Source organism: Squalius cephalus (genome assembly GCF_949319135.1).
Source record: "Squalius cephalus genome assembly, chromosome: 2".
Classification (NCBI taxonomy): Eukaryota; Metazoa; Chordata; class Actinopteri; order Cypriniformes; family Leuciscidae; genus Squalius; species Squalius cephalus.
The window spans coordinates 22,480,554-22,507,637 of record NC_137123.1 but is presented as its reverse complement, the minus strand read 5'-3'; the positions used below and the strand labels follow the sequence as shown (position 1 = coordinate 22,507,637).

Genomic DNA, 27,084 nt, shown 5'->3' with positions numbered 1-27,084 from the left:
ATTATGACAAAAATCATAATTGCCGATTATTCCCTTCGAATTGTAATTGCGATTTATTAATTATGATTATCAAAGTTTACATTGAATATATAAACAAATTTTGTGTAAACATGTTATAATTTGCCTATATATACATACATACATACATATATATATATACTGTACATATATAAGCAAATTATAACACGTTTACACAAAATTTGTTAACACACAAAAGTACTTTTCCCCTTTACTTAACATAAATTGTAATAATATGACTAATAGTAAAGACTAGTACTAATAAATAAACATTAGGCCTATGCTAAAGCTATTAAATAGCAGTCCCAAACTAGTTTTTGTTAATACAATGTTGGTATGAACCACTCACTGATCTATATAGAATGATTGCGCGGGGAGCAAGGAGGATCACAGCGCAAATTTGAACTATATCGATATATGCGATATGATCTAATTCCATATCGCATTTCAAAAATATATCGATATATTTTTTATATCGATATATCGCCCAGCCCTAATACTGATGTAGTGTAACAACGCCCATTTCCAGGAATGCACTAATATTTTGTTGGTAGTACCAGTTTATAACAATTATTAGTTAACACTAAGTTGTCAATACTTCGGAAAAAAATAATAAAAAATGCACGTTACACTACATCCTTATGCATCGCCAGGACTTTTACAGGCTTTTCCCAAATCGCTGAAGTGACGTCCGGGTTAGCAGTTGCATGAGCCGTCAGGCAAGTGTTATTTAAATAAACTCCTGATGTACTTACAAACTTTCCAATGCCTCGTTTTATGAGTACAGAACCTATTTGTACTACTGTATAGGTTTGGTACCATTCTGGGCATTATTAGTGGGGTAATTTACGAGATACATCCTTGGATCCATTAGCGCCTGCATTAAGCCATACGGTTGATATCTCTAAATAAGCTCTAAATTGAATAATGTTCGACCAAGGGAAAAAAGGCTTCTGGGGGGGTGTTTGGCTCGAGGTCATTGTGCAAAGGACCCTAGGTTGAAATTACTCCGAACCATCCCTTTAAATTGAATGAATTATTAAAAAAAAAAAAAAGATTCAATGACTCATAAAGACTTCACTTGTTTCATTACTGGATGAATCAGCGTTTTTGAACGAAACTCTTGAGTGAATGATTCAGTGACAAATACATTTTAACAGTCACTTGTCTCCACCTACTGGTGTAATGATGCAATCGATTCAATCGTTATTTGAAGCGTCAAATTACTGTCAAAAGGGGATTTGCTTTTGATCTTCTGAACTATAAACTTTTATATCAGTACTTCTGTGATCATTATATATTTGTAACAGAAATAAAATACGTTTAGGTTACAGTAAAAAATAATAATACTAAAACTAAAACTGGAATAAAAATAAATGAAAGCTAAATAGAAAAAAAATTCTAAATATTAATAAATACTATAATAGCATACAAATAATACTAAAATAACACTTAATTATAGTAAATATAATGATTATTATAACATTCAATCCCTTATTGTGTTTCACACAAATGCACAAAAACAAATAAAACCAGTATTTAAAATAAAATGTAAATATTGTTTTAATAATAGTAATGTTAATGTAAACAGGGCTGAAAAACAGGTCTGCCAATGATCACAATCAGCAGAGGAAACTCCCCAAACTGACGTCATCATCCCTGACAGACACCCAAACACACACACACATCCATCTGGCCTTACTACAGCATGATTTAATTCTCATGATCTTCCTCTATACCCACCATAACCCCATCTTCACTAGTTCCTTTCACATCCAGGGTTGCACAGGCAGACTGCATGTACACTGAACCACATGCTCGCTGATTTTGCTGACCTTTGCAGCATACAATAAAAGCCCTTCACATTCATTACACACATGAGCACGTTTATAGCGTGAGACTGAGGCAAAAACCAAACCTTCAACAAAATTGCATGTTTACTTGCATCTCCCATCCACACCAACAACAACAAAAAAAAATTACTGAGCACGAGTCCATCTAAAGCCATTCAGTGATGTCATCACAGTGTCTGGAGGCAAACAACTGAACACAATGGGGGTGGACAGAGGGTCAGATTACTGAGATCACAGCAGACATCAAGGGATTCATCCACATATCCATATCTGACTGTGAGCGTGTATAAAGCGCACTGGTAATGACTGGAGATGATCACACTGGTAATTTTCACTGTAAGAGACTTAAAAGCAGGATTTTTTTCCAGATGATGAACGATAAAAACAATGAAAGCAAATCAGCATCCATCCTGCGTTAAAGAGCTCGAGCATTTAAAGCGGCAGACGACAAAACTGCAGCGTGTAATAAATAGAAAGACGTCGTCCATGGTGTGGACGCTAATATAGTTAACATTAAAGTTGTATTTATAGTTATCGTTCTTGGTGTGAACACGTCACATTTTAAGAATTATGTTTCTTCTTTTTTTCATTTATGTACATAAGGGTTTTATGTTACATCTTATTTCTGTATGTTGTTAAATGAATTATGGTGGATGTGATCAGCTAAAGCACATGACATTCTCACAGCCATGCACTGTCAAAATTCATAAAAAGTTACCAGACAACTGACGAGTAACACCATTTCAACGCATTTGGCCCTTTGCACACTGGTTAACATGCAGCTCTGTCAGAAGCAATCCGTGCATGAAATAAACGTATCAGAAAAAGTAACACTCTGCAGTTTATTTGGCCATTTCACGATTTCATCATACAGTAACCAGAAACCCCCTCCCCCCACAACCATTTTTTCCCCTTGGATTTATGCAATTCACATTGGGTCCTCGGAAAATATGAAAATCCGTAAAAATAATGGATCTAAATACAGATAAATCACATCCCTGTGTCAGTATATGGTATGTGTGTGTGTGTAAATTACAATTTAAATTAAATTGTAAAATTTACAGGTTGTTCAAATGTGTTTAACATTTTACTGTATTTTTAACAATTATTCTGGAAACCATTTTTTCCTGTAATTTTTATTTATTTACAGTGCATCTATCAGAGATTTACTGCTTATACAGATAAAAGAGGTGACTGTATCCATTCAGATTGATTATAGACAGAGATAGCTTTGAAAAACTATGACATTCAATAACACACTATAGAATAATAAGAAAGTAAATGGAAACCACAGGGCAATAATGACAGGGGGAAAGAGAAAGAAAAGCTGAAATGCCTGTATTTGTTACTCACTAATGGGAACCTTCTAATGGCCATTGTCCTCAGTTAACAATGCCCTTAGTATGCACCCTTAAGCATGAGAGAACAAGAAAAGATGGGCACACACACACACACACACACACACACACACACACACACACAATTACAGACACAGTTTTGTCTCAAAGCCCCCAACTGACAAATACAACACTCAACGATTCAATAAGAAACGAACTAAGCTGCACTTAGACATGTTCAACGGTCAAGTGTGACCAGCAGCCTAAACAACACACTGTGAACATTTTTGTGAACGTTGATTTCAAATGTTATGCAGACAGATGCTGCTGCGACAAAGACGACTCATGCATAAACTCAAGCAGGACTTTGATGGAAACAACTGCTGACACTTTTCATGAACACAGTACAAAATAGGGCCGAAACGCTTAAAAAAAAATAAAAAATGAATTTCAACAAATGGTCAGTGAAAGGAGGTGCTTAATTCAGACAATGTTGGATCAAATCCATCAAGTGGATTTGAAATTTGTATTAGTGTTTACTGTTTAATACTAACACAAATTATTAAAGTATTTTTATTAACTTTGTCAGAAATAGAAATTTCACTGACAATGAAATTATTAGCGCTTCACAGACCGTTTTGACCATGTCTGCATATATTATGTCCGCACTATGATAAGTTACAACAGGTAAACACGTCAGCCCTGTGGATGCACTTAAAAAAAAAAAAAAAAAACTAGAGTAGCAATATGTAAAGTTTGTTCGTCTGAAATATTAAGAAGTTTTTATTTATCACCTAAGAAAATGACACCAGAACAGCATACAGAGTTTAATTAAACTCACCTGAATGCACTTAAATTTAATGATCCAAACTTTATTTTCAGTACTTTCAGCTAAATTTAATTTCAGTTTTGGCGTTTCGATTTCAGTGCATCACTAATTTTTTATAACCTAAAATTTGGGAAATGTCTGTATACAGTTTACAATGGTGTTTTCTAGCAGAACACATTAAATAAACACACAGAATATAGATCAAATGTATAAAATACATAAATAACTGATACATAGCAATTAAAAAAAATAAATAATAAATTACTGACCCCATACTTTTGACCGGTAGTGTGAATTGAAAGATTTCGATTTTAAATAAATGCAGTTCTTTTTTAACTTTTTATTCATCAAAGAATCCTGGAAAAAAGTATCATAGGTTATAAAAAAAAATATTAAGCAGCACAACTGTTTCCAACATTGATAATAAATCTGCATATTAGAGTGATTTCTGACACTTATAGCTATAGCAGATGAAAATCCAGATCTGCATCACAGAAATAAATTGTATTTTAAAATGTATTCAAATAGAAAATCATTATTTTCAATTGTAATAATATTTAACAATATTACTGTTTTTTCTGTATTTTTGATCAAATAAATGCAGGCTTGATGAGCATAAGAGACTTCTTTCAAAAACATTAAAAATAGTAGGCTAATGTTTCCATTCCAAACTTTTGACCGGTACTGTGTGTATATATATATGTATATATATATATATATATATATATATATATATATATATATATATATATATATATATATATATATATATATATATATACTGTGTATATATATATATATACAGTGGTGTGAAAAAATGTTTGCCCCCTTGGTAAATATGATCAAATAGGCCTATGGCTGTAAAAAATAAATCTGCATTTTTAATCCTTTTGATATTTTATTTTAAAAATGTGCAAAAATCTAACCTTTCATTGAAGTAAAATAATTAGATTTTTGCACATTTTTAAAATAAAATATCAAAAGGATTAAAAATGCAGATTTATTTTTTACAGCCATATTTGATCATATTTACCAAGGGGGCAAACATTTTTTTCACACCACTGTGTATATATATATATATATATATATATATATATATATATATATATATATATATATATGTGTGTGTGTGTGTGTGTGTGTGTGTGTGTGTGTGTGTGTGTGTGTGTGTGTGTTTTTATCTACTTGGCTAACATGACAAACAGAGCTTGTGTTTTGCTAAACATTATGTTTTGTCACTCTAAATGTTTTACTACATTTATTAAACCTCAATTCAGTATATAATTATATTAAAATTATTATTATTTTTTGTATTGTTTTAACTATCAGATACAGTAAAGACAGTCAAGACCTCTAAGGAAGGATGGACCACAAATCACAATTTGACGTGTTTAAAACAAGCTACATTTCATACTACATTAAATGTATTAATAGTTTGTCTAACTTACCTAAAAGTAAACACCGGATAGCAAATGGAAGTAGCACCTTTGCTCAGTAATAGGACACTCAAGTGTACCATATTCATTAAAAGTGTCAGCTACTGAAGAAGCGGGCTGGTCCAGCATAGAGGTCTGTGTCCTCCACTGCCCAAAGTCTATCACACGCTATATAGGCCACATTATACCTGAGAAGTCAGGGTCCACGAGACATCATTTATGCTCATTCCCATGTTATATGAAAAGCAGAACATGTAGGAATAATGAAACAGCATCATCACACGGATGGTCTCACCAGCTGATCACGGGTTAAAACATGTCAGCAAACAAGCCCTGGATGGCAGTACACTGAAGCTAAACGCATGCATTTATGAAAGTGATTGCAAATCAGTCCGTTATTGAAACCCATGACTCAGCCGTCATGTCTTGGTGTTTTTTCTCTGCTTTCAGTGTTGTAAAGTGATCCGTCCATCGGGCTGCAGTTGGCGGTGATGCTGTGCGGTGACCTCAGCAGATCAACACACAGCACCGTCTGCGACCTCAACCGGGAAACTCTCACGGCACACACACAATAAACTTACACTAGATATAAAACGTGCTGTCACATAATCCGGATGACCAGTAAAACTGTACATGGTGTGTCGTTGATAACCCTACCTGAAAGCGACGGTCCGTCCCGATCTGTCAAACAACGGTCATACCGGAAGCATCCGCTCAGAGCTCTGCGTAGATTCCACTCAGTCAGTGCAACAGCCAATCAGAGACGAGAAGCTGTCCAATCAGATTTCAGAGAATTGACTTTCACCGATTCACTCCCCCATTGTTATTTACAAAAACGTTTTTAGTCTTCAGCTTACTCCAACATAAAATTTACTTGATCCTTTTAATGATTTAACCTTAACAGAAACACCTAAAAAGAAAATATAAAAAATTATTAACTGATTATTAACTTTTAAATTATTTGCAGCTTTTTTTTTACTACATAAAACATTCCGCATGACTTATCGAGTCATCTTTTGAAGAAAAACAACAACATATGATTAACTAAATTTCAATTATAACTAAAAGTTGTAATGTTTGAATATACCTTATTGTGAAGTAAATGCATCCGGACAAAATAGGTATACCATTTAATCAAGCGTTACCAAAGCTAAATCTAAATTTGAGGTACATATCACTAACTCTGATCTATGACAGGAACGGAATTTAGATAAGTGCAGTTTGTTTCAAGGAAGATCAAATTCTCTGAATAAGTCAGATATTAACTTAAGAGGACACTTGAGCTTGATCAAAATGCACCCCATTTATCAAAATGCTTTCTTTCTGATTGAATTTAGTAATGTCCTCATCTCATTCTGAACTTTAATCATTAACTACTTTGAGAAGAGTAACATATCTTGTACTGATCATATTACAGCTGTCAAACTGAATTATGTATTCGGTATTATCTAATACCACCTAGTGGTCTTTAAATATACAGACTCTTCCCACAGTGTGCGACAAACACCAACTGTGAACAAAAGCACGCACACAGATTCATTTAGACAGAAAAATGATGGTGATGATGATGATGATATTAATTTCAATTCAGCTATAAAGAATGTTATGGTAAAAAGCTTTTTTCATGGTAAAAAAAAAAAAGGTTTTTGTGATCTTATTTCCAATTCTACTTCAGAAGTTTTTATTTTTTTTATTTTTTTTAGGTAAAGTGAGGCAGTGGTTTCATGTTTGTAGTAAAAAGTTTGGTGGAAATAAAATACAGCAACAACTTTTGTGATTTTTCCATATCTTATATACACATTCTTTTGGGTTTTATATTAGTGAGAATAATCTAATCAAAACAAGTTTTTGCATAAACCTTCTTTTATTAATTGGAAAGTTTATATCCATGCATGTAAATATACAAAAAGTAAATCCCGCTTTAACATCTTCAAACAAGAGTTACATTTGTATTTTATACAATCACAATGTCTGTTAATAAGAAAGCTATAAAAAAAACATCTAGAATTTGTGTCATGTTTAATATTCTTTCAGAATATGCTTTTATTAATTGTTGTGCCCCTCCCCCCTTTTCTTTATCTTTTCGTCTTTTTTTTTTTTTTTTTTTTCTTTTTTTTTTTTTACATTTCTTGAGAAATTATTTTTAGGCTTCTTTATATATTTTCACTTGTTGAATATTGAGACATAACTTGTTCTCTGAAAGATTCGTTCTGTGTCATTGTATCCTCTGTTTGTTCAAATTTAAATAATTATAAACAAAACTCGAAAAAAATAAAACCTCCTAAAACATTTGGCCAGCTTTGTGCAACACGAAATCAAACGCCTGCCTCTAGAACAACATGTCAAAATAAAAGTCCGTCAAGAAATATTTTTTTTGTGATTAAATTATTAAGACATTACCCGAGGAAAAGTTTATATTATTATTGAAATATTGTTATTATTTACTTAACATTACAAACATTTAATATTCTAATTTTGTATAATTCAATTATGTCGTGCAGGACTTTTATTATGAATTGCCAGGGGGTGTGATCCTGTTGACCCGGTTGTCAATGTGAACTGCAGGCATGGGAATAAGCGGTACGTAAACTTGTACAGATTTGTTTTTGATGTGCGACATTGTCTCGAAAGTATTCGCTACACATCTCAGAATCAAATAATATGTGATGTATTAGAGCCTTACCAGCATTTCGAGCGATTAGCGATGATTTTGAGACTGTCAAACAGGGCATGTGTCCTCTCTGGGTCAGCTCGCCCCAAAAGCACTTTGTCCACCTTCTTCGATGAGATGGGAAAAGCTGGTATCATCCTAAAATCTGCGTCAGCTGGCATATTTGAGAACCTAGCCTTAGAAGACTGGATTCACGATCACGTTGATCTGCAAAACAGAAGCATATTGTTGTTATGGAGAAATTCCCCAGTGGTGGTCATAGGCAGACATCAAAACCCCTGGCAGGAGTGTAACCTTCCCCTGATGAGGCGCTTGGGGATCCCGCTAGCGAGACGTCGCAGTGGAGGTGGGACGGTTTTCCATGATTTTGGGAACATCAACATGACCTTCTTCACCTCCAAGAAGAAATACGACCGTCACAGAAATCTCAAAGTCGTTACCAGTGCATTGAAAGCACTCAGACCCGGTCTAGATGTCACCGCAACAGACAGATTTGATATTTTGTTGAATGGGCATCACAAGATTTCAGGCACTGCAGCGAAATTAGGCAGAACCTCTGCTTATCATCACTGTACATTGCTGTGTTCTGTGGATCGTTCAATATTGTCCTCAGTTCTGAAGAGTAACACTTCTGAAGTCATCAGGAGCAATGCCACCCCAAGCGTTCCTTCCCCTGTCAAGAACCTTTCGGATGTGGATCCCACTCTGGACGCCAACACTATCATGGAGGCTATCGCTTCCCAGTTCAATAATGAATTTGGCTTTGACAGCCCAGTCATCACAGTTGACCCCGCTCATGAAGCTCTTATGCCAGGCATTCATAAGATGACAAAGGATATTCAAATGTGGGAGTGGATTTATGGCAAAACTCCAAAATTCAGCGTTTGCACATCTTTAGTGGTAGATGACGTGAATATTAAGCTTGACATGGACATCAAAAGTGGTACTGTAGAACAATGTGCGGTGGAAATCCCTGAAGACTGGCTTCCTCTAGAGACGGTGAACGAGTTTACGTCAACTCTCAATGGCAGCAAATACTGTCCACATGAAGCTGCAGTGCTGGTGGCGGCGTTCATGAGAACTCGCTCAATGAGCGCTGATGTTGCTGGGAAGATTCATAGGTTGTGTGAAGGTGTGCTTTCAGTAATGTGAATAAAAATGAAGTCAGATATAAACATTATGTGTCGTTTGTTTCAAAAACCATGGACATTCATTTGAAAGTTGTCTCCTGCACAGTCACACTTTATCCAGAAATGCAGAGATTTGATATGAAAAACACAAATACTGCTATTAATTCTATGATGAAACCACTTAAATAAATGTAAAGAATTGGGCAGAGATTCTAGTACTGCAGATATAATTAGCATATTTCAATTAATTAAACCATTTAGTGTTTGCAAATATTAATAGGGAAATAAATTATAAAATCAGATTATATTAATATTTAGTAAGAAATATTAATATAAAAATACTACTGTTAAATAGTATTGTTAAAAGTAATAATATTCATAAAAACTAAAATCCCCCCAAAATAATAATATCTATCTATCTATCGATGGATGGATAGATGGATAAATGGACATATTAAAATATGAATATTAATAAAATATATTAAAATATTATTAATGATACAAATAAATAATATTCATAAAGATTCTCCATATAGATAGATATATAAAAAGACTTTTAAAATAGACTTTGAAATTATTTTTTAACAATTATGAATATTATTTATTTATTTGTATCACTAATAAAAAAAAAAAATAAAAAAAAATATATATATATATATATATATATATATATATATATATATATATAGTGCATGTTTTTGATAGAAGGTTTGGATGGTGGTAACATACTTGCCATGCGCGGCGCTCCTGTCGCGAATTTTAGCGCAGATTAGTATGTCATGTAGATGACCTATAATTTTATTCTTTAAATATAGTTTTCTTTTTTGTCTTCTGTGCGATTTGTTCGAGAAAAAGTACAAGAACGGCATTTTTTTAGTCAAAGACCCCGAAATCTCATTAAAATCGCATTCATCCTTTTAATATGTAGCCGAATGAATGGACTATCCAGATGCGCTAAAGGTCTGCGCTGAGGCCGCCGTGCGCGATTACTCAATGTCAAGTGCGCATGCGCAATGCGAGCACGACCAACTTGCGTGGCTAACACCGACTACACTGCATCGCAACGAGGAGGTTACAGTTATTCACACATAATGGGAAAGAAACAGAAAAATAAGGGAGATGACGGGTAAGTCAGAACACGTGCGAATGCGCAACATGGACTGCAGTGACCTACTGTGCTGTTTGCAATCTTGACAGGGTAACGTTAATGTTTAAGGAGACACACTGTTAGCCACCTGGCTAGCTTCTGATGGGCATGGGTTCATGTGCCGCTGTAACTAGGCCTGTCTTGGTCATTACCACACTGACGCTCTTACCAAAGAGGAATATCATCAGTAGATCACTGACATTCACTAATACAGGTCTAGACACGAGGCTGATTGGGTAATTTATTGTAAGCATGTCTAATTTGTCGCGTTTGTGGCTTTAAAATGAGACACGAGTAGGTTTGGCCAGCCCCCCCTGAGTCGAGGTCCTCCAGCTGTGAGTGTTAGATTACACGCACTTCACATCTGCTGTCATATCATATCAGACACTGTCCGAGCACAGAGGACATTAGTATTTAAGGGCAGTGGCCTCTGTGTATTACACGCAGTATCTGATTCCTCGTCCGACAGTGCAACATCATCCGTTTCCATTGTGCTGGCTGGCGGTTTCGCATTGTCTTCGGTAAACGCTCTTCTATGGGATGCCATCGATCTTTGTTCATGTAGAAACGGTGTTGTGCCTTATTTGAACTCCCTGCTAAATTATTACCCCCTCGTTTAGGCCGCTACCTGGTTGCCTAATCCTAACCCCACCCACACACCTAATCCTAAACCTACCTGGGACTCGGGGGGGTCATGGTCTGAAGGAGGGGGTCCGAATTCGGCACAACAACGGTAACAGTTAGAAATCTCGAGCTGTGGAGATGTTAAAATGCTCGCAGGACTGTGACAGTCTTTCACCAGCTGGATTGGGCTTTCCCACTGAGATCAAGGGGTGTGATTGTGAAGCTTATGATAAATAATAAAAGTGATTCAGGCTGTATTTAACTTTTTTGTGTGTGTGAACATCTGATCTGATTAATTATTGCATATGTTTTCACCACAGTTCTGGAATGAGAGAAATTAATAACACTGCATTGATTTGAGTAATTGGTTAAGAGTGGTATTTTCTCACAATCATGGAAAAATACATAAATAACATTACAGTTCTATCAATTTTCACATATGTGACCCTGGACCACAAAACCAGTCATATGGGTAAATTTTTTGAAATTGAGATTTATACAGCATCTCAAAGCTTTCCATTGATGTCTGGTTTGTTATGATATGACAATATTTGGCCGAGATACAACTATTTGAAAATCTGGAATCTGAGGGTGCGAAAAAATCGAAAATTGAGAAAATCGCCTTTAAAGTTGTCCTTTTATGTTCGCGATTGTGCTGCATTCACTCACAAAAATAAATGTTTTATATATTTACGGTAGGAAATTTACTAAATATCTTCATGGAACATGATCTGTACTTAATATCATAATGATTTTTGGCATAAAAGAAAAATAATTCTTCGATAATTTTGACCCATACATTGTATTGTTGGCTATTGCCACAAATATACCAGTGCGACTTGTGACTGGTTTTGTAATCCAGGATCACATATATATCATTTTAATTGAGTGTATAATTTATTTAATATATCATTTTAAATGTCTCAAACTTCAATAATAAATATGTCATAGACATATTGTTTTTGGTTATAGACATATTGATTTTGGTGAATCCAGGATGAGTCATTTGTTTTGATGTTTTTAAACTGGTTCAGAGTGCATTAAATGAGTATAAATGTATTCATAAATGAATATACTATTATTATACTTCATATATATATATATATATAATATAAAATAATTAAGTGTGTATATATATACTTAAAATCCTTATACAGTATATTATTGGAAATTAATTTATCAAAATCTGAAGCTTGGAATTGATTGTATTTTTTATGTCAGACTCTAATCTTTTATGTTTCTTCTGTTCTGTAAGCTGTGGGTTGTTTTTAGTTTGTTAGGTTTAAATAATTTTTTAGTTTTTAGGTTTTGCTGTATTACTGGGCAGTGTGGGACAGTAGTTTCACCTGGTTTGACCTGTTTTCTCCTTCCGTTTTATAGTCACTTGAATGTCTAAATTTAGCCGGGTCTGATGCTGAGCAGATTCTTGCTCTTCTGGCCTTGCTGGAGGTGGTTAAGTAGATTAGTGCCCTAATGAGTGTGTTAACCTTTGCTAACCATTCAGTGCTGGTGGTTGCTATGTCATTCCCTGTTCAGTCTCAGAAGATGTCATGAGATCCAGCCATGAATTATTGCACTTTCAGTTGCATCAAAACAAGATTACCTGTAACCATTACTGACTTTTGGAAAGGCTTTGCATTGCATCAAAGAACTGGTCTGCTAAATAAAACACGTTTTTGAATTTATTAAACGTCCCCCCCATCTTTCCTTCATCCATTCAAGTAATTTGTCCAATTGCTGGTCTTTCATCATCTGCTCTGTGTTGGCTGAGGTCAGCAGGTTTATGTATGTGAGAGGGCTCTCTACCCTGTGATGTGTGGCTAGTAAACGGTGCTTTTTTTTTCTGATGCAACAAGCATGCAAGGAGGGCTTTAGACTCCACTATATAAGCAGCAGCACAAGTTCACTTCCTCCTTGTTGCTGTGTTTGACTTGACGGGTAAGGTGCACGTGTTTAGGCTTTCAATATGCTCAGTTTTTTATAAATCTTGGTGTAAATATTAGTATATGCTTTCATTGGTTGTCTAGAGTGGTTTTTGGGGTGTAATATGCATCTGTGCTGCTGTTGTAATGCTGATTGATTGATGAGTTTGTCAGAAATATATTGTCTTACACCACTGGTCTATAATGGTAGTCTTTTTAGTGAAAGTATGATGTAAAGTCACAATAGGACATCCTGGTTATTTTCCAAATCTCTGGTGACAGATGTGAGTTTTCCTGGCCAGTTGCTAGTTAATCATTTCTGGTGGTCTGCATTTACTCAGAGGTTAATTGTTTTATTGCACCGTATATGTGTGTTAACCTGATTTCATCAAATATTTTTAGTTTTATGTACATTTCTATTCGCTTTCTCATAACATTTCTACGTTTATTTAAATGCAAAATATTTTATTGTAAATTTACACCATTTAAAGACCTTGTGAAATCTATTCTTGTAGAGACATTTCCTGTTCAAACAGGAAGATTACTATTAGGGGGAATCATGTAATTCGTGAAAGTTATAGTTTTAGTCCAATGTCCTTGAAGAGGTAAACTGTAAATGTTAAGTGTGTTTGTGCCTGATGATTTTTTTTTTTTTTTTTAGCCAACTTTTAGAAATACACCACCATGTAGAAGACCTTAATGTTAAAATGCATGGAAAACGTCCTCAGTCAAATTGAATGTTTTTCTGTCAATTTTACAGTGCCAAAGACGACGGGGTTGACATCGACGCACTTGCGGCAGAGATTGAAGGAGCAGGAGCAGGCAAGGAGCAGAACAAATCAAAGAGCAAGAAAAAGAAAGTAAAGAAAGAAGACTACGAGTAAGTCTTCGTCTCCTTCCTCCAACACTTTCAGTTGATGAGCCTAAAGAGATTTTCCCTGGCTTTACAGTTAACCTTCTGCTCAAATAGTTAAGGGTCAAGATTTATTTAATATTGCTGAAAGCTTCTGCCATGACCGTCCCAGTGTCCTGACCTGAACCCTATAGAAAATGATTGGGATGAACTGAAGAAGCACCAGCGTGGAGCTGGGAATCTGGAGAGATTCTGTATGGAGGAATGGTCTCTGATTTCCTGTCAGATGTTCTCCAAATCATCAAGCATTATAGGAGAAAACTCAGAGCTGTTATCTTGGCAGAAGATTGCAAAAAGTATTTAATAAAAGGGTGCCAATAATTGTGGCCACTATTTTTTGGAGAAAAGCATTTCATAATGTGATTTACTCCCCACTTTCAATTCTTTTACTTCAATGAAAGGCCAGATTTTTGTGAATTCTTTGAATGAAAAATCAAGAGAATTAACAGTGCAGATTTTTACAGCCATCTTTGATCATATTTACCAGGGGTGCCAATTAATTCTGACCACAACTGTACGAACCCTGAGATGAATAATGTAAAAACATTCAACTATTTCTGCCACAATGCCATTGTTACAGTTAGCATTACTACATTAAATCCATGGTGAATGTTGGTGATTTATAGACTGTAAAGACTTCTATAACTTTCCACGTCAGCACTGTTTGATCTGACATTTATGGTTTACTGATCAATTTAATATGTCAATAAAATGCTGAATAAAAGTATTAATTTGCATGAAAATATCAGTAGTGTAAATGTTTGGAAATAACTGATTACCTCTTTATATTGCAGCGAGGATGAAATCCAGAAAGAATTAGAGAGGCTGTCACTAGAAGAGAAAGCAGGAAAACCAGAAAAAGAAACAGCAAAGGTATTCTTTAGTAACACAAACCCATAAACACGTTCAACACACGTTTCTTTTTTCCTCCCTCTTCTAATAGTGCAGATACCATAAGTAGAGTCATTTTCCATTGAAAGCAATTCCTGCGTGTGTTTCCCTCTTAGAAATCCGATTCAGTAGAAGAGCCTGAACCTGAGCCCACCTTGACGAAAGCAGACAAGAAGAAGGCCAAGAAGGGTAAGAAGGCGAATCTGGAGGATGAGGAAGGTGATGAAGATCAGGGTCAGAACAACATGGAAAACGAGCACAGGGCGAAAGATACAAAGACGGTGGCGGCTCCCGCTCCTGCTGGTCCTGCTTCAGACTCTGAGGACGAGGGCTCCCAATCACGACAGAAACCCAAGGCTAAAAAGAAAGGCGGGCGAAAAGGCGGGTCTGACTCGGAGGAGAATGATGAAGATGGTGGTGCGAAGAAGGGTGGAGGAGCGGTCGACAATGACGAATCGGATGATGATTCTCAAACCTCAAGCAAGAAGAAGAAAGGTAAAGGCAAACCCAAAGCAGAGAGTGAGGAAGACGAAAGAGAAGACCCGACCTTCAAGATGAAGACAGCCGCGCAGAAGAAAGCAGAGAAAAAAGAGAGGGATAAGAAGAAGAAAGAGGAGGAGAGGGCCAAGCTGAGGGCTAAGAGAGAAAAAGAGGAAGAGGCCTCAAAAAAGGATGAAGGGAAACCGGTTACCACACCTTCAACAGAGAGCAAGACATTAGAGACAGCGGCTTCAGTGGAGCAGGATGAAGCTGATGTCCAAGGAGAAGGTCAGATTTTCCATAGTACATATTCCACTCAGGAGTGCTTCTATATGTGTATTATAATACATACATACATACAGTGTATATGTATAAATATATAAGATATTTGTGTTCAGGTATTTTCTGATTGATTTGAATGATTTCAAAAGTGTATTTTTTTATTATTTGTTTGTATTACTTTTTTTCTCAGTGATAACATAACATTTATTAAATGTGCAATGCAGGATTTAAAATACAGTAAAATTATATATATATTACACACACTACCGTTCAATAGTTTGGGGCCAGTAATATGTATATATTTTTTGTTTTTTGCACACCGAGGTTGTAATAATGTGAAATATTATTAATTATTTTATTACAAAAAATACAGTAATATTGTGAATTATCACAATTTAAAATAACTGTATTCTATCTGAATATATTTTATCATCATTCTAAGATGCTGATTTGGTGCTCAAGAAACATTTCTTATCATTATCAATGTTGAAAACCGTTATTGCTGCTTATTAAATTTTTTTACTGCATTTTTTCAGGATTCTTTTATAAATAGAAAGTTCAAAAGAACAACATTTATTTGAAATAAATATCTTTTGTACCATTATAAATATCTTTAGCTGTCACTTTTGATCTATTTAATGCATCCTTGCTGAATAAAATATTTAATTTCTTACTGAATCCAAAATATTGTACTGTAGGATATAGCAATTTTGCTACTGAAGTTTAAATCAAACACTATTAAAGTCATTAGGTCATAAAGTCACATGAGGAGTGCTAAATTGTCAAAAATGCTCTATAGGAAACTTCTAAAAAGATGATGAAAGGCATCATGATTATTTGGGAATATTCAATACATCACCAAGTCCTAAGCTTTAAGACCATACATTAGTTGATAACATCTAAGCCACACTGGTTGATATCCAAGATGCTCATCTGGGTTATTTCAAGCCTACATGATCACTGTTTTTTTATTCTCCAACTAATTTTCCTCTCTCTCGTCTGCTTTTCTACAGAGGAAGCTGAGGGTGATAAAAAGAAAAAGGACAAGAAGAAGAAGAAAGGCGAAAAGGAGGAGAAAGACAAGAAAAAGGGTCCCAGCAAAGCGACGGTGAAAGCCATGCAGGAGGCCCTGGCCAAAATGAAGGAAGAGGAGGAACGAATCAAAAGAGAAGAGGAGGAGAAACAGAGGCTGCTGGAGGAGATGGAGGCTCAGAGACTGGAGCAGGTCAGTGCTAAGACACGGTCACTCAAGATCATGGTGTCAAATGATTATGGTTCCTTCAGCTCTGAAACCTTCATCCACAGGAGCGTCTAGAGGCCGAGAGGAAGGAGAAGAAGAAGCAAAAGGAAAAGGAAAGAAAAGAGAGACTAAAGAAGGAGGGAAAACTCCTCACCAAGGCCCAGAAAGAGGCTCGAGCCAGAGCAGAAGCCACACTGCGAGCACTACAGGCTCAGGGTGAGAACATGACTCATAGTGCTTATGATGAAGTTATGATGATAGTTTTTTGACCTGGTGGTGTCGTTGGCTTCCTTTCAGGTATTGAAGTGCCATCCAAAGATGCAATGCCAAAGAAGAAGCCCGTTTACTCTGACAAGAGAAAAAAGAAGCCAACAGCACAGACTCCTGAAGGTTAGATCCTCACTTGCTCCCTTCTGTGATCAAAGATGGTTAAAATTTCCTAAGATTTTTTTTTGTGTGTGCTTATATTAGAAACGTCAGAAGTGACAGCGCCTACATCAGAGACACCTCAGCCAATCACTACAGAGATGGAAGTAGACAAGCCTGATGCGGAGCCAGGTAACGACCAATCACAGCCAGCTCTGCTTGATTTACTCAGGTTTAAAATGAAAAGTATTAAGCTTGACTTTGATTTCTCAAATGTAGGGCCCTATCAAATCTGTTCATTTTTTCTGTTTTTATTTTTTTATTTTAATGGTTTTACTGTGTTTTAGTCATTAAACAGCATGTTCGATCAATTGAAATTGGAAAATGTAACATTTGAATTTAAATGTAATCAAAATATAAAAATAATTTACAATAAATTATCAGGTCTGTCAGGTCTGCACAACAAAACGAAACTAAATTAAAACTTGAATGTAAAAATATCGTTTTTTGTTATTCCTCAATTTAAAAAAAAAAAATAGTAATCATCTAAAATCAATGTTGTTATTATTATTATTACTACTATTTTGAGAAGTACATTTTAGTAAGAGTAATATATTTCTATTTCACATGAAATTGATGTTAACCATACTTTAATTTTTTTCATTCTGTCATGAAGACCTTTGAGTTTCTGAGTTTTTGACATGCAGATAGTAATTTTTGTGGTTTAATAACTACTGACACTATTCCATATCGCGATTCATTTTACAGCCCTACTTTTGAGTTATTAATCCAAAATTTGCCAAATTCCATGACATTGCATGCTATACAGTAAAATTGTCTGTTCATAAATTTATGCCCGTAAGGAAGTATGATGGCTTCTTAAAATTGTAATTTTCATTGTTACAGTTAAGGAGCCAAAGGCAGAGGCTGCTGATCTAGACGACTGGGAGGCCATGGCCAGCGATGAGGAGAAAGGTGGGGTTTAAGCAACCTGTCCCACAGATGCATATCCTTTAAAATCAAAGTCATTTGGTGGTAGTTCTCCACGGACCCTGATTAATTTGACATTTGTGCACTCAGAGATGAAGAAGGTTCACATCGAGGTGAAGGAACCCACTACAGCTACACAAAAACCTGCTGAAGACAAGGAGGATGGCAGTGAGGAAGAGGAGGAGGATGAAGAGGAGGAGGAGGATGAGGAGGAGGAAGAAGAAGAAGAGGGTGAAGGAGAGGAGGAGAGTGAGGATGAGGAGGACAACAAAGACAGCAGCAACAAGACGACCACAAACAAAGCAAGAAAAGAGCCGAGCTCAGAGTCGAGCAGCGAGAGCGATTCGGATGATGACCGAAGCAAAGAGGAGAGACTTTACGACAAGGCCAAGAGGCGCATAGAGGTACAGATACTCAGTGTTTTGTACAGATATACACACATTTAAGTCAGTGGAGTTGAAATCAATCATGCTTTCCTTTGTGTGCAGAAACGAAGGCAGGAAAACCTGAAGAACATTAATTTGGACAAGCTCCGATCTCCTGTGGTCTGTGTACTGGGTCATGTGGACACAGGGAAGACCAAAATCCTGGATAAGGTGCGTTTTAAAGTGACTGATGTGGACTTGTGTGTGGATTTTGTGTGTTTCTTATTGTTTTCTTCTCTGTCCATCAGCTGAGACACACACATGTTCAGGATGGTGAGGCTGGTGGGATCACACAGCAGATTGGAGCCACAAATGTGCCCCTGGAAACCATTATAGAACAAACCAAGATGGTGAAAAATGTGAGTATCTTGCTGTAACGCACATTCTCTCATTCTGTTTTTTCCCATGTGCCCCCCCCCCCCCCCCTTTTTTTTGTACAGTCATAGCATGTAGGTTAGATGGATAAATGAGTCCACACAGAATATCAGATCAAATCAGTAATTTGAGAACAGTGTGGGTGATTCAGCTGTACCGTGTTTGCTCTCGCAAGCTGAAGCCGCCTCGCAAAAAACTCAGTGTCAAAAGCCAGTGCCAAATTGTGTTCTTTTCGTGGCAAAATGCATGTCTTTGCGAGTATTTACGTGAACAAAATCAGTTGTGCCTTAAGTGAAGGAAAAAAGTTGAGAAAAATATGCATGTGTAACAGTATATTGGATGCTTGCTTGGTCCTCAAGTGACATCAGCCTAAATAAGGGGGGAAATTACTATATTTAGCATTCGGCATTCAGTCACGTGACGTTATGTTATCTGCGTGGAGTGACATCTGGGACAGTTGCATGCAGTCTGTTCTTATTATTAAAACAAATAGAAAGCAAACAAATAGCATTAATAGTCATTCATTTTAGTTCAGATATACTATAAGTTTGAACATTGATTTGTATTCTTATTTTACATGTAGACTTCCATGTATTAGTAAAGATGTGTATGAACCCTGGTGTTTGTTTGTTTTTATCAGTTTGAGATGGAGAGTGTGAAGATTCCTGGCATGCTCATTATTGACACACCTGGACACGAGTCTTTCAGGTACACACTATACCTTTTTGTGTGTGTGTGTGTGTGTGTGTGTGTGCGCGCGGCATGTAAAAGTGATAGACAGAATATATACACTACCATTCAAATTTTTTTTTCACATTTTTAAGAAAGGATCCTTTAAATGTATAAAATTGACAGTAAAGAGATTTTAAATGTTTCTATTTCAAATAAATGCTGTTTCTTTTGAAAGTTCTGTTCTTCAAAGAATACTAAAATAATAATGGTTTCCACAAAAATATTAAGCAGCATAATTGTAAATGTTTCTTGAGCAGCAAATCATCATATTAGAATGATTTCTAAAGGATCATGTGACACTGAAGACTGGAGTAATGAAATTTTTTTTCAATGAAAATTTGCCATCACAGGAATAAAATTACATTTTAAAATCTTTTCAAAAAATTTAAAACAGCTATTTTGCATTGTAATAAATTGTTTCACTGGATTTTTTTTATGTATACATTTTATCGTTTTCTGATAAGGCATAAACTTCAACCAACGTGAGGTCCAAAAAGTGAAACAACAGTATTTAAATATACAGAAATAAGTGGAAACAAAATAATGTAAGAAATGTCAGACAAATATCCCTGATACGTAAAATACAAGGAGAAAAAATCACTTGTTACATCATGAGTTTTACAGTATTTTTGTTCCGATTAATAAATTCAACCTTTGTGAATATAAGAGACGTACAAAAAATGTTTTTACCAATCCCAAACTTTTGAATGGCTGTGTGTGTATATTTCTAAACTAAAAAAAAAACTTAACTTTTATAAACTTAGAAAATCCATACCAGTCAACAACACTGACTTTTTGAACTCTAGTTGTATAGTATTTGTATGTTTAATGGCACTCTCCTCCACCCTTCAGTAATCTGAGGAACAGGGGTAGTTCTCTGTGTGACATCGCCATCCTGGTGGTGGATATCATGCACGGTTTAGAGCCACAGACACTCGAGTCCATCAACCTGCTGAAGGAGAAGAAATGCCCCTTCATAGTAGCACTTAACAAGGTACCAGATAGTGACTACTGAATGCTGAAACTGATCATTACAACAAGTATTTGAATGCTAATGTTTCTTTGTCAGATCGACCGTCTGTATGACTGGAAAAAGAGTCCAGAAACAGACGTGGTGGCCACACTGAAGAAACAGAAGAAGAACACCAAGGATGAGTTTGATGAGAGGGCTAAATCTGTCATCGTAGAGTTCGCGCAGCAGGTCTGTTGTCTCTATCTTTTTGTATAGTCTTCTTAATGTTGTTTGCAAATGCTGTTTCTTGTTGACTTTAACATGTATAAGAAGTGAGCTTAACTTGTGTGTGTCTTTCAATCTTCAGGGTCTTAATGCCGCCCTGTTCTACGAGAACAAAGATCCTCGTACGTTTGTGTCCCTGGTTCCCACCTCGGCCCACTCTGGTGATGGGATGGGGAACCTCATCGCTCTGCTGGTTGAGCTCACTCAAACCATGCTGGCCCGCCGACTGGCTCACTGCGACGAACTTCGGGCACAGGTCATGGAGGTAAGTGGTCAAAAGGAAAAGCTTTAATCAGTTGATTTTGACAATACATTTAGATTTGACCACATTGCAACGGCTTTCCTTTTACAAGTTGGTTGCAGCATTGAGCATTATTATAACCAATCACACATTTCTGTTGAGTATATGAACACAATGGCCAATCAGAGGCATTTAGATTCGTCAGTGCTGAAAATGCCAGAGCTTTGTTCGGTGTGCGCCCTTAATAACTGCATCCTAAATTGTGAATAAACAACTAAGTGCAGATAAGATGCAAGTACATTGATTCTGCTGTGTAGACCGTTTACATTATTATAGCGGTTATATTTGAGAGCGCGTAGCTTGCGCTAGACTGAAATCATGGACTGCTTCAGTGATAATGTTCTTTGCTTGCTTTCTATAATTTATTCCAAGTTTGACTAGCCATTTTGTTTTTCATGCTACTAAAATAACCAATGTGATAACACATTTTCTTATGTGTAAACATTTCTTAGCTTGTTTTATCTGTGTAGCCAGAATATGATGTGCCTTTCCCCAAACACAAAGCTTTTTTAAATATATTTTATTAATCAACATTCATTTTCTTTATTATAATATCAAGAGTAATGATCGACAACAATGATTTTTGTCATAATATTGTAATCGCTGTCCAGTGTCCACCACAGACCAATGGTAGTTTGAAGGAGTTTACCAGCCTGAGCTTTTTTCAGAAAGTTTGCTTTGTCAAGCTGTTTCAAACTGCCGAAATGAACTCCAATTTGTTTTTTGGCCTGATTTATTTATTTTTTATTTTTTTAAATGTCGTCACACCAGTTCGTTCTTTGATTTCGCTTGTATTATATCTGGGCCTTAAATGCCATGTCAGATGCAGCTTCTGTTCCACCTTTGCAATGTAAAGATGTTTTTTGTTGATGTTGATCATTTTATTGGTAACTGTCTCTACTATAGTATTCTGATTGATTTAAGTAATTGTGTTGTCTTGTGTCAAATATATAAATTTAACCAAGTACCTAAACATTGCCCATCCTAGCTGTAATATAACCTCTGCGGTCCATTTCCTATATCTCAGGTAAAAGCTCTGCCTGGCATGGGTACAACGATAGACGTGATCCTGATAAATGGTTGTCTGCGTGAGGGCGAGACCATTATCGTCCCTGGTGTGGATGGACCAATCGTCACTCAGATCAGAGGGTTGCTCCTCCCTCCACCCCTGAAAGAGCTCCGAGTGAAGGTCTCATGCCCAATTATATATTTAATTCGCCATATCCGTTATGTTGCAATAGAGCTCTGAGCTTGTCTCACTTGATCACACATGCTACATGTTCCTTCTCTCTGTGTACAGAATCCGTATGAGAAGCATAAAGAAGTGTCCACGGCTCAGGGAGTGAAGATCCTGGGGAAAGATCTGGAGAAGACGCTGGCAGGTCTGCCTCTCCTCGTCGCTCATAAAGAGGATGAAATTCCTGTCCTGAGGGTAACCATGTTCTTCTACAAACCAATCAGTTGTGTCCCTTTAAGAACACGCTGTACTTTTCTTTCTTTCCTCTCTTTTCTCGCACATACAATAATCAAGTCAGTAATAACTGTTAATCTAATTGCTACATTGGTGAGCTTTCCTGCATCCTGATGTTTGCTCTTTGTAGGACGAGTTGATCCGGGAGCTGAAACAGACTCTGAATGCCATAAAGCTGGAGGAGAAGGGTGTGTATGTGCAGGCCTCCACGCTCGGCTCTCTGGAGGCTCTACTGGAGTACTTGCGTACGTCCAAAGTGCCTGTAAGTCTTCACACACTCTCGTAAAACCCTTTTTATGAATGGGTTATTGAAGAACTTGCTTGGATTTATTATGGTATTGCGATGCATGTTGTATCTAAGCTCTTTCAAAACCAAGCAAGTTGCCTACATAAGCAGTTGCCTTCTAAGGCCACATCCTGTCTGTCGTGGCAGAGTCAGTGAGTGAGTTAGTGTACCCTAAATTGGCGGCAACTCTGTGTGACGCACAAATCTCTCTTCTCACGTGAAGCACATGAAAGATTCCACATTTGCTGGTATTTGATGGTAACATCTTACTCTAATGAGCAATACATGTTGCACAAATATTGGTCAAAGTAGTCAAGTTTTAATTAGATTATATATAATGTACTATGCTTCATATATAATAGTACAAAGTATTAAATAAAAAAATATATTTATAACAACTCAAATATTAACACATTTTCTTAAATATATATATGCATGTGTGTGTATTTATATATAGAAAATAATTATACTCCATACACAGACATAAATTATGTAAATACAAACTTTTATTTTGGATGCGATTAATCGCGATTAATCGTTTGACAGCCCTAGAAAAAATTCTTGATTGCAATTTATGTTTTGATTAACCTGTGTGGTGACAAATCAGGTCCTCCCTTGAAATCGGGTCTCTGTTAGGACTCAAAGCGATCTCATTGGCTCAAATTACTTTTAATAGGTACTCTCTTCAGCGCCTGATTACAATTCCTACAAAATCATGTTATGATAAATGCTGTTTGAACTGTTATAAAGACCATTCATTTCTGTATTAGCCTATGTACTAGCATAGCATACAGACACCCGATTAGCCTGATAGCTCAGATTATACACGCATTTGCACTTACCCTACATGTATTCACAGTCATCTTTAATATAATTACGTGTTGATTTAAGTGGTCCTGATTCCAAGGACGAGAATCCATGAACGGCGTTATAAGACAGTTTTCTAAGGCTTTACGATATATTTAAACCATTTAAAAATCATAATATAGCATAGTGCTACTGTGAAATCACAAAGTCTGCGATTCAATTAAATAAGTATATGCACTGCGTAAAACCATATGATTACTTGATTTTGATACTTTATTTAAAACAATAATTATTGCCTTATTGTTATTATATATGTATTTTAAGTCATTTTACACGTTATTGTTCGCTTAGGTCTATTTGTATTACCACAAAAAAATGTATCAGGTTACTCGATTAATCGCCAAAATATCATCCGATTACTTGATTACCAAAATAATCATTGTTTTTGTTTTCTCCATTGAGCTTGATGCAGAGTATAATTGAGCTGTAGTGTTTCAGTTGTTTGCATCTCCTCTTAGATTCTCTTTCTGTCCTTCAGTATGCTGGCATCAACATTGGTCCCGTCCACAAGAAAGACGTCATGAAAGCTTCTACTATGTTGGAGCATGATCAACAGTATGTATTCTGAGTGATAAATCATTATCTCCTATTATGGTATTATATCATGCTAATCATTCTCTCTCTCTTTCTGTAGGTATGCAGTGATCCTGGCGTTTGATGTGAAAATAGAGCGAGATTCTCAGGAGATGGCTGACAGTCTCGGCGTGCGCATTTTCAGCGCCGAGATCATCTACCATCTGTTTGACGCCTTCACCAAATACAGAGAAGACTACAAGAAACAGAAACAGGATGAGTTCAAGTGCGTTATCTACTGCCCTCATCCTCACCCTTTTTTCTTAATTTAATACACTACAGTTCAAAAGTTCATACTTTTTTTAGATCATACTAAAAATGTTTACTTTTATTCAGCACGAGTGCATTAAATTGATAAATAGTGGCATTTATAATGTTACAAAATATTTCGGTTTCAAATAAATGCTGTTTACTGCATAATATTTTTGTGGAAACTGATATATTTCTTCACAATTCCTTGTTGAATAGAAATAGACAGTTTCCACAAAAATATTATGCAGTAACATTGATTTTAACAAAAAAAATGTTTCTTAAGCAACAAATCAGCATATTAGAATGATTTCTGAAGGATCATGTGACACTGAAGACTGGAAAAATTCACAGAAATAACATTTTAAAATACATTATTTAAAATGTTAGTAATTTTTCACAATATTACCGTTTTCACAGCCTTGGTGAGCAAAATAGACTTTTTCAGAAATATGAACAATCTAACTGAGCCCATAGAAGTGTATGTTTTAACATTTAACTCCTTGAAGACTGTGTCAAAGTTGTTACTTTGAAAAAACAGATGATTTTTCCTGAATGTTTGCAGTCTGAATATTTGAAAGTTTCTCTCTTTTTCAGACAACTAGCCGTGTTTCCCTGTAAGCTGCGTATATTGCCCCAGTTCATCTTCAACTCCAGAGATCCCATCGTCATGGGCGTCATTGTGGACGCCGGAGTTCTGAGAACAGGCACTCCGGTGTGTGTGCCCACCAAAGGGGTGAGACATTTAGATAGTTTACACATTATATGCTCAATAAATAAAGAAGCAGAGAAACTGCTTTCCTCGACTGTCATTTTATTTTACGGTAAAAATCGAATATGTAGTGCTATTGTTTGCATTAATTTTTCTCTCCTTCTCAGTTTGTAGACATTGGCATTGTGACCGGTATTGAAATAAATCACAAATCTGTAGACATCGCTAAGAAAGGACAGGAGATCTGTGTGAAAATAGAACCAATTCCTGGAGAATCACCCAAGATGTACGGCCGACACTTTGAGTCTGTAGACCTCATTGTTAGCAAGGTAAGCTCTCTCCTACATCCTGAAATAAAGCCACTGGAGCTTATGTGATGCCAAGACAGTGTTGTTTTAGTAGAAATGTTAATAATAATAATTTTTGAACAAAAGGAATATATAAACGTCAATTCAAAATATGAATAAATACTATAATAGTATACAGATATTACTAAAATAGTGTCTGTATTCAATCTGCTGGCCCCTTAAACATGATTGGTATTAATTATCTAATGCACATTTGTTCCTGCATCTCTTATAGATCACCCGTCAGTCAATCGACACTCTGAAGAACTGGTTCAGAGACGAGATGCAGAAATCAGACTGGCAGTTAATCATGGAACTGAAGAAAACCTTTGAAATCATCTGAACACACAAGTGACTGACTGATTCTAGATCTCAAACGACCCCCGTGCACACATACAAACGCTATACGTTGTACACTCCTAAAGGTCACGTGATTATGGAGTCATCAGTGTTGCTCATACATTTAAGGACATTCGTACTTTGACACTCAGCCTTGCACAGTCCCGTATCGAGGACTTGTTCCTCGTGTGTGCATGGGAGAAAACTCACACCACTACCCTTTTTCTCCAGCTGTTTTTGCGTGGTGGGGAGTGTTGGAGACCAAAAAAAAAAAAAAAAAAGATGGAAAAAAAAGAAAGCAAGGAAAAAAATGTTTTTCTGTGAGAAACTGAAACTATTACCACTGTTTTAAACAGTGACAAATGTTAGAAAATGTTAGACAACCTTTACAATTATTCCAAATGTGCCTGTTCTCTCTGATCAATCCAGTTTTTTTTGTTTTTTTTTCTTTCCACCATCTCAAAGTTCATTGTATGGCTGGATTAAACTTGAGCTGCTGATTTGGGCCTGAGGTCTGACCTTAGATTTAGGCTGAGGTTTAAATCGAAAGGTATAAGTTGAAGACCGTGTGGCTTTCATGAATGACTGCTGGAGATTACACCAGGATTTTAGATATACATATATAAAAACAGTCACCTTATCAGTATTTTCATTTTGCCCTGCTTTTTCCATTCCTTTTTGGAGTACAGTTCTTAAACAGACCTTTTTAAAACGACCCCCCTCCAGCCAGAGATTGACTCTCTTCCTCTTCCTCTCTTGGGTGTGTGAACTTGGATGAAAGGCTCTTCCCTTAATCAATTTGAATATGTCATTTCAGAGATTGATATGTGAAAATCAACAATAAAGAGATGGCCTATTTATAGACATTGTTGTCCTTTTGTTTTGCTTTTGGTGATAATGAATGCACAGGTGAAGCTTACAAAATGTCATAAAATGAAATGGATATTAGATTATATTTTGCTTAAAGGCAAGATTTGTGAAATAATTTTTTCCTTAAAATGTATATAACCAGCTGTAATGTGGAAAAGGTGAAATAAAAAT

General features: G+C 36.0%; 3 protein-coding genes across 6 annotated transcripts in view; 2 read left to right on the top strand and 1 right to left on the bottom strand.

Moving 5' to 3' along the window:
* pnpla6 (patatin-like phospholipase domain containing 6) overlaps window positions 1–6,194 on the bottom strand; it is a 34,650-nt gene extending 28,456 nt beyond the window's left edge. For all 4 annotated transcript variants that reach the window (XM_079850690.1, XM_079850689.1, XM_079850691.1 and 1 more), the window contains exon 1: window positions 6,131–6,194. The gene's annotated coding sequence lies outside the window, so the exon portion shown is untranslated. The remainder of the gene's footprint in view (window positions 1–6,130) is intronic.
* Window positions 6,195–8,014: 1,820 nt separating this feature from the next.
* lipt1 (lipoyltransferase 1) lies at window positions 8,015–9,310 on the top strand. Its single transcript, XM_079860060.1, has one exon. The coding sequence runs from the start codon at window positions 8,178–8,180 to the stop codon at window positions 9,294–9,296; it is 1,119 nt and encodes a 372-aa protein (XP_079716186.1). The 5' UTR covers window positions 8,015–8,177; the 3' UTR covers window positions 9,297–9,310.
* A 947-nt stretch (window positions 9,311–10,257) lies between these two features.
* Window positions 10,258–26,641, top strand: eif5b (eukaryotic translation initiation factor 5B). Its single transcript, XM_079864754.1, has 24 exons — window positions 10,258–10,400; window positions 13,728–13,847; window positions 14,675–14,753; window positions 14,888–15,539; window positions 16,547–16,758; window positions 16,839–16,989; window positions 17,071–17,163; window positions 17,245–17,331; window positions 18,046–18,114; window positions 18,220–18,533; window positions 18,618–18,725; window positions 18,803–18,913; window positions 19,570–19,637; window positions 20,514–20,655; window positions 20,731–20,862; window positions 20,981–21,163; window positions 22,227–22,388; window positions 22,500–22,631; window positions 22,801–22,932; window positions 24,302–24,378; window positions 24,458–24,622; window positions 25,243–25,381; window positions 25,525–25,686; window positions 25,940–26,641. The coding sequence occupies exons 1-24, from the start codon at window positions 10,288–10,290 to the stop codon at window positions 26,045–26,047; spliced, it is 3,711 nt and encodes a 1,236-aa protein (XP_079720880.1). The 5' UTR covers window positions 10,258–10,287; the 3' UTR covers window positions 26,048–26,641.
* Window positions 26,642–27,084: the final 443 nt, after the last annotated feature.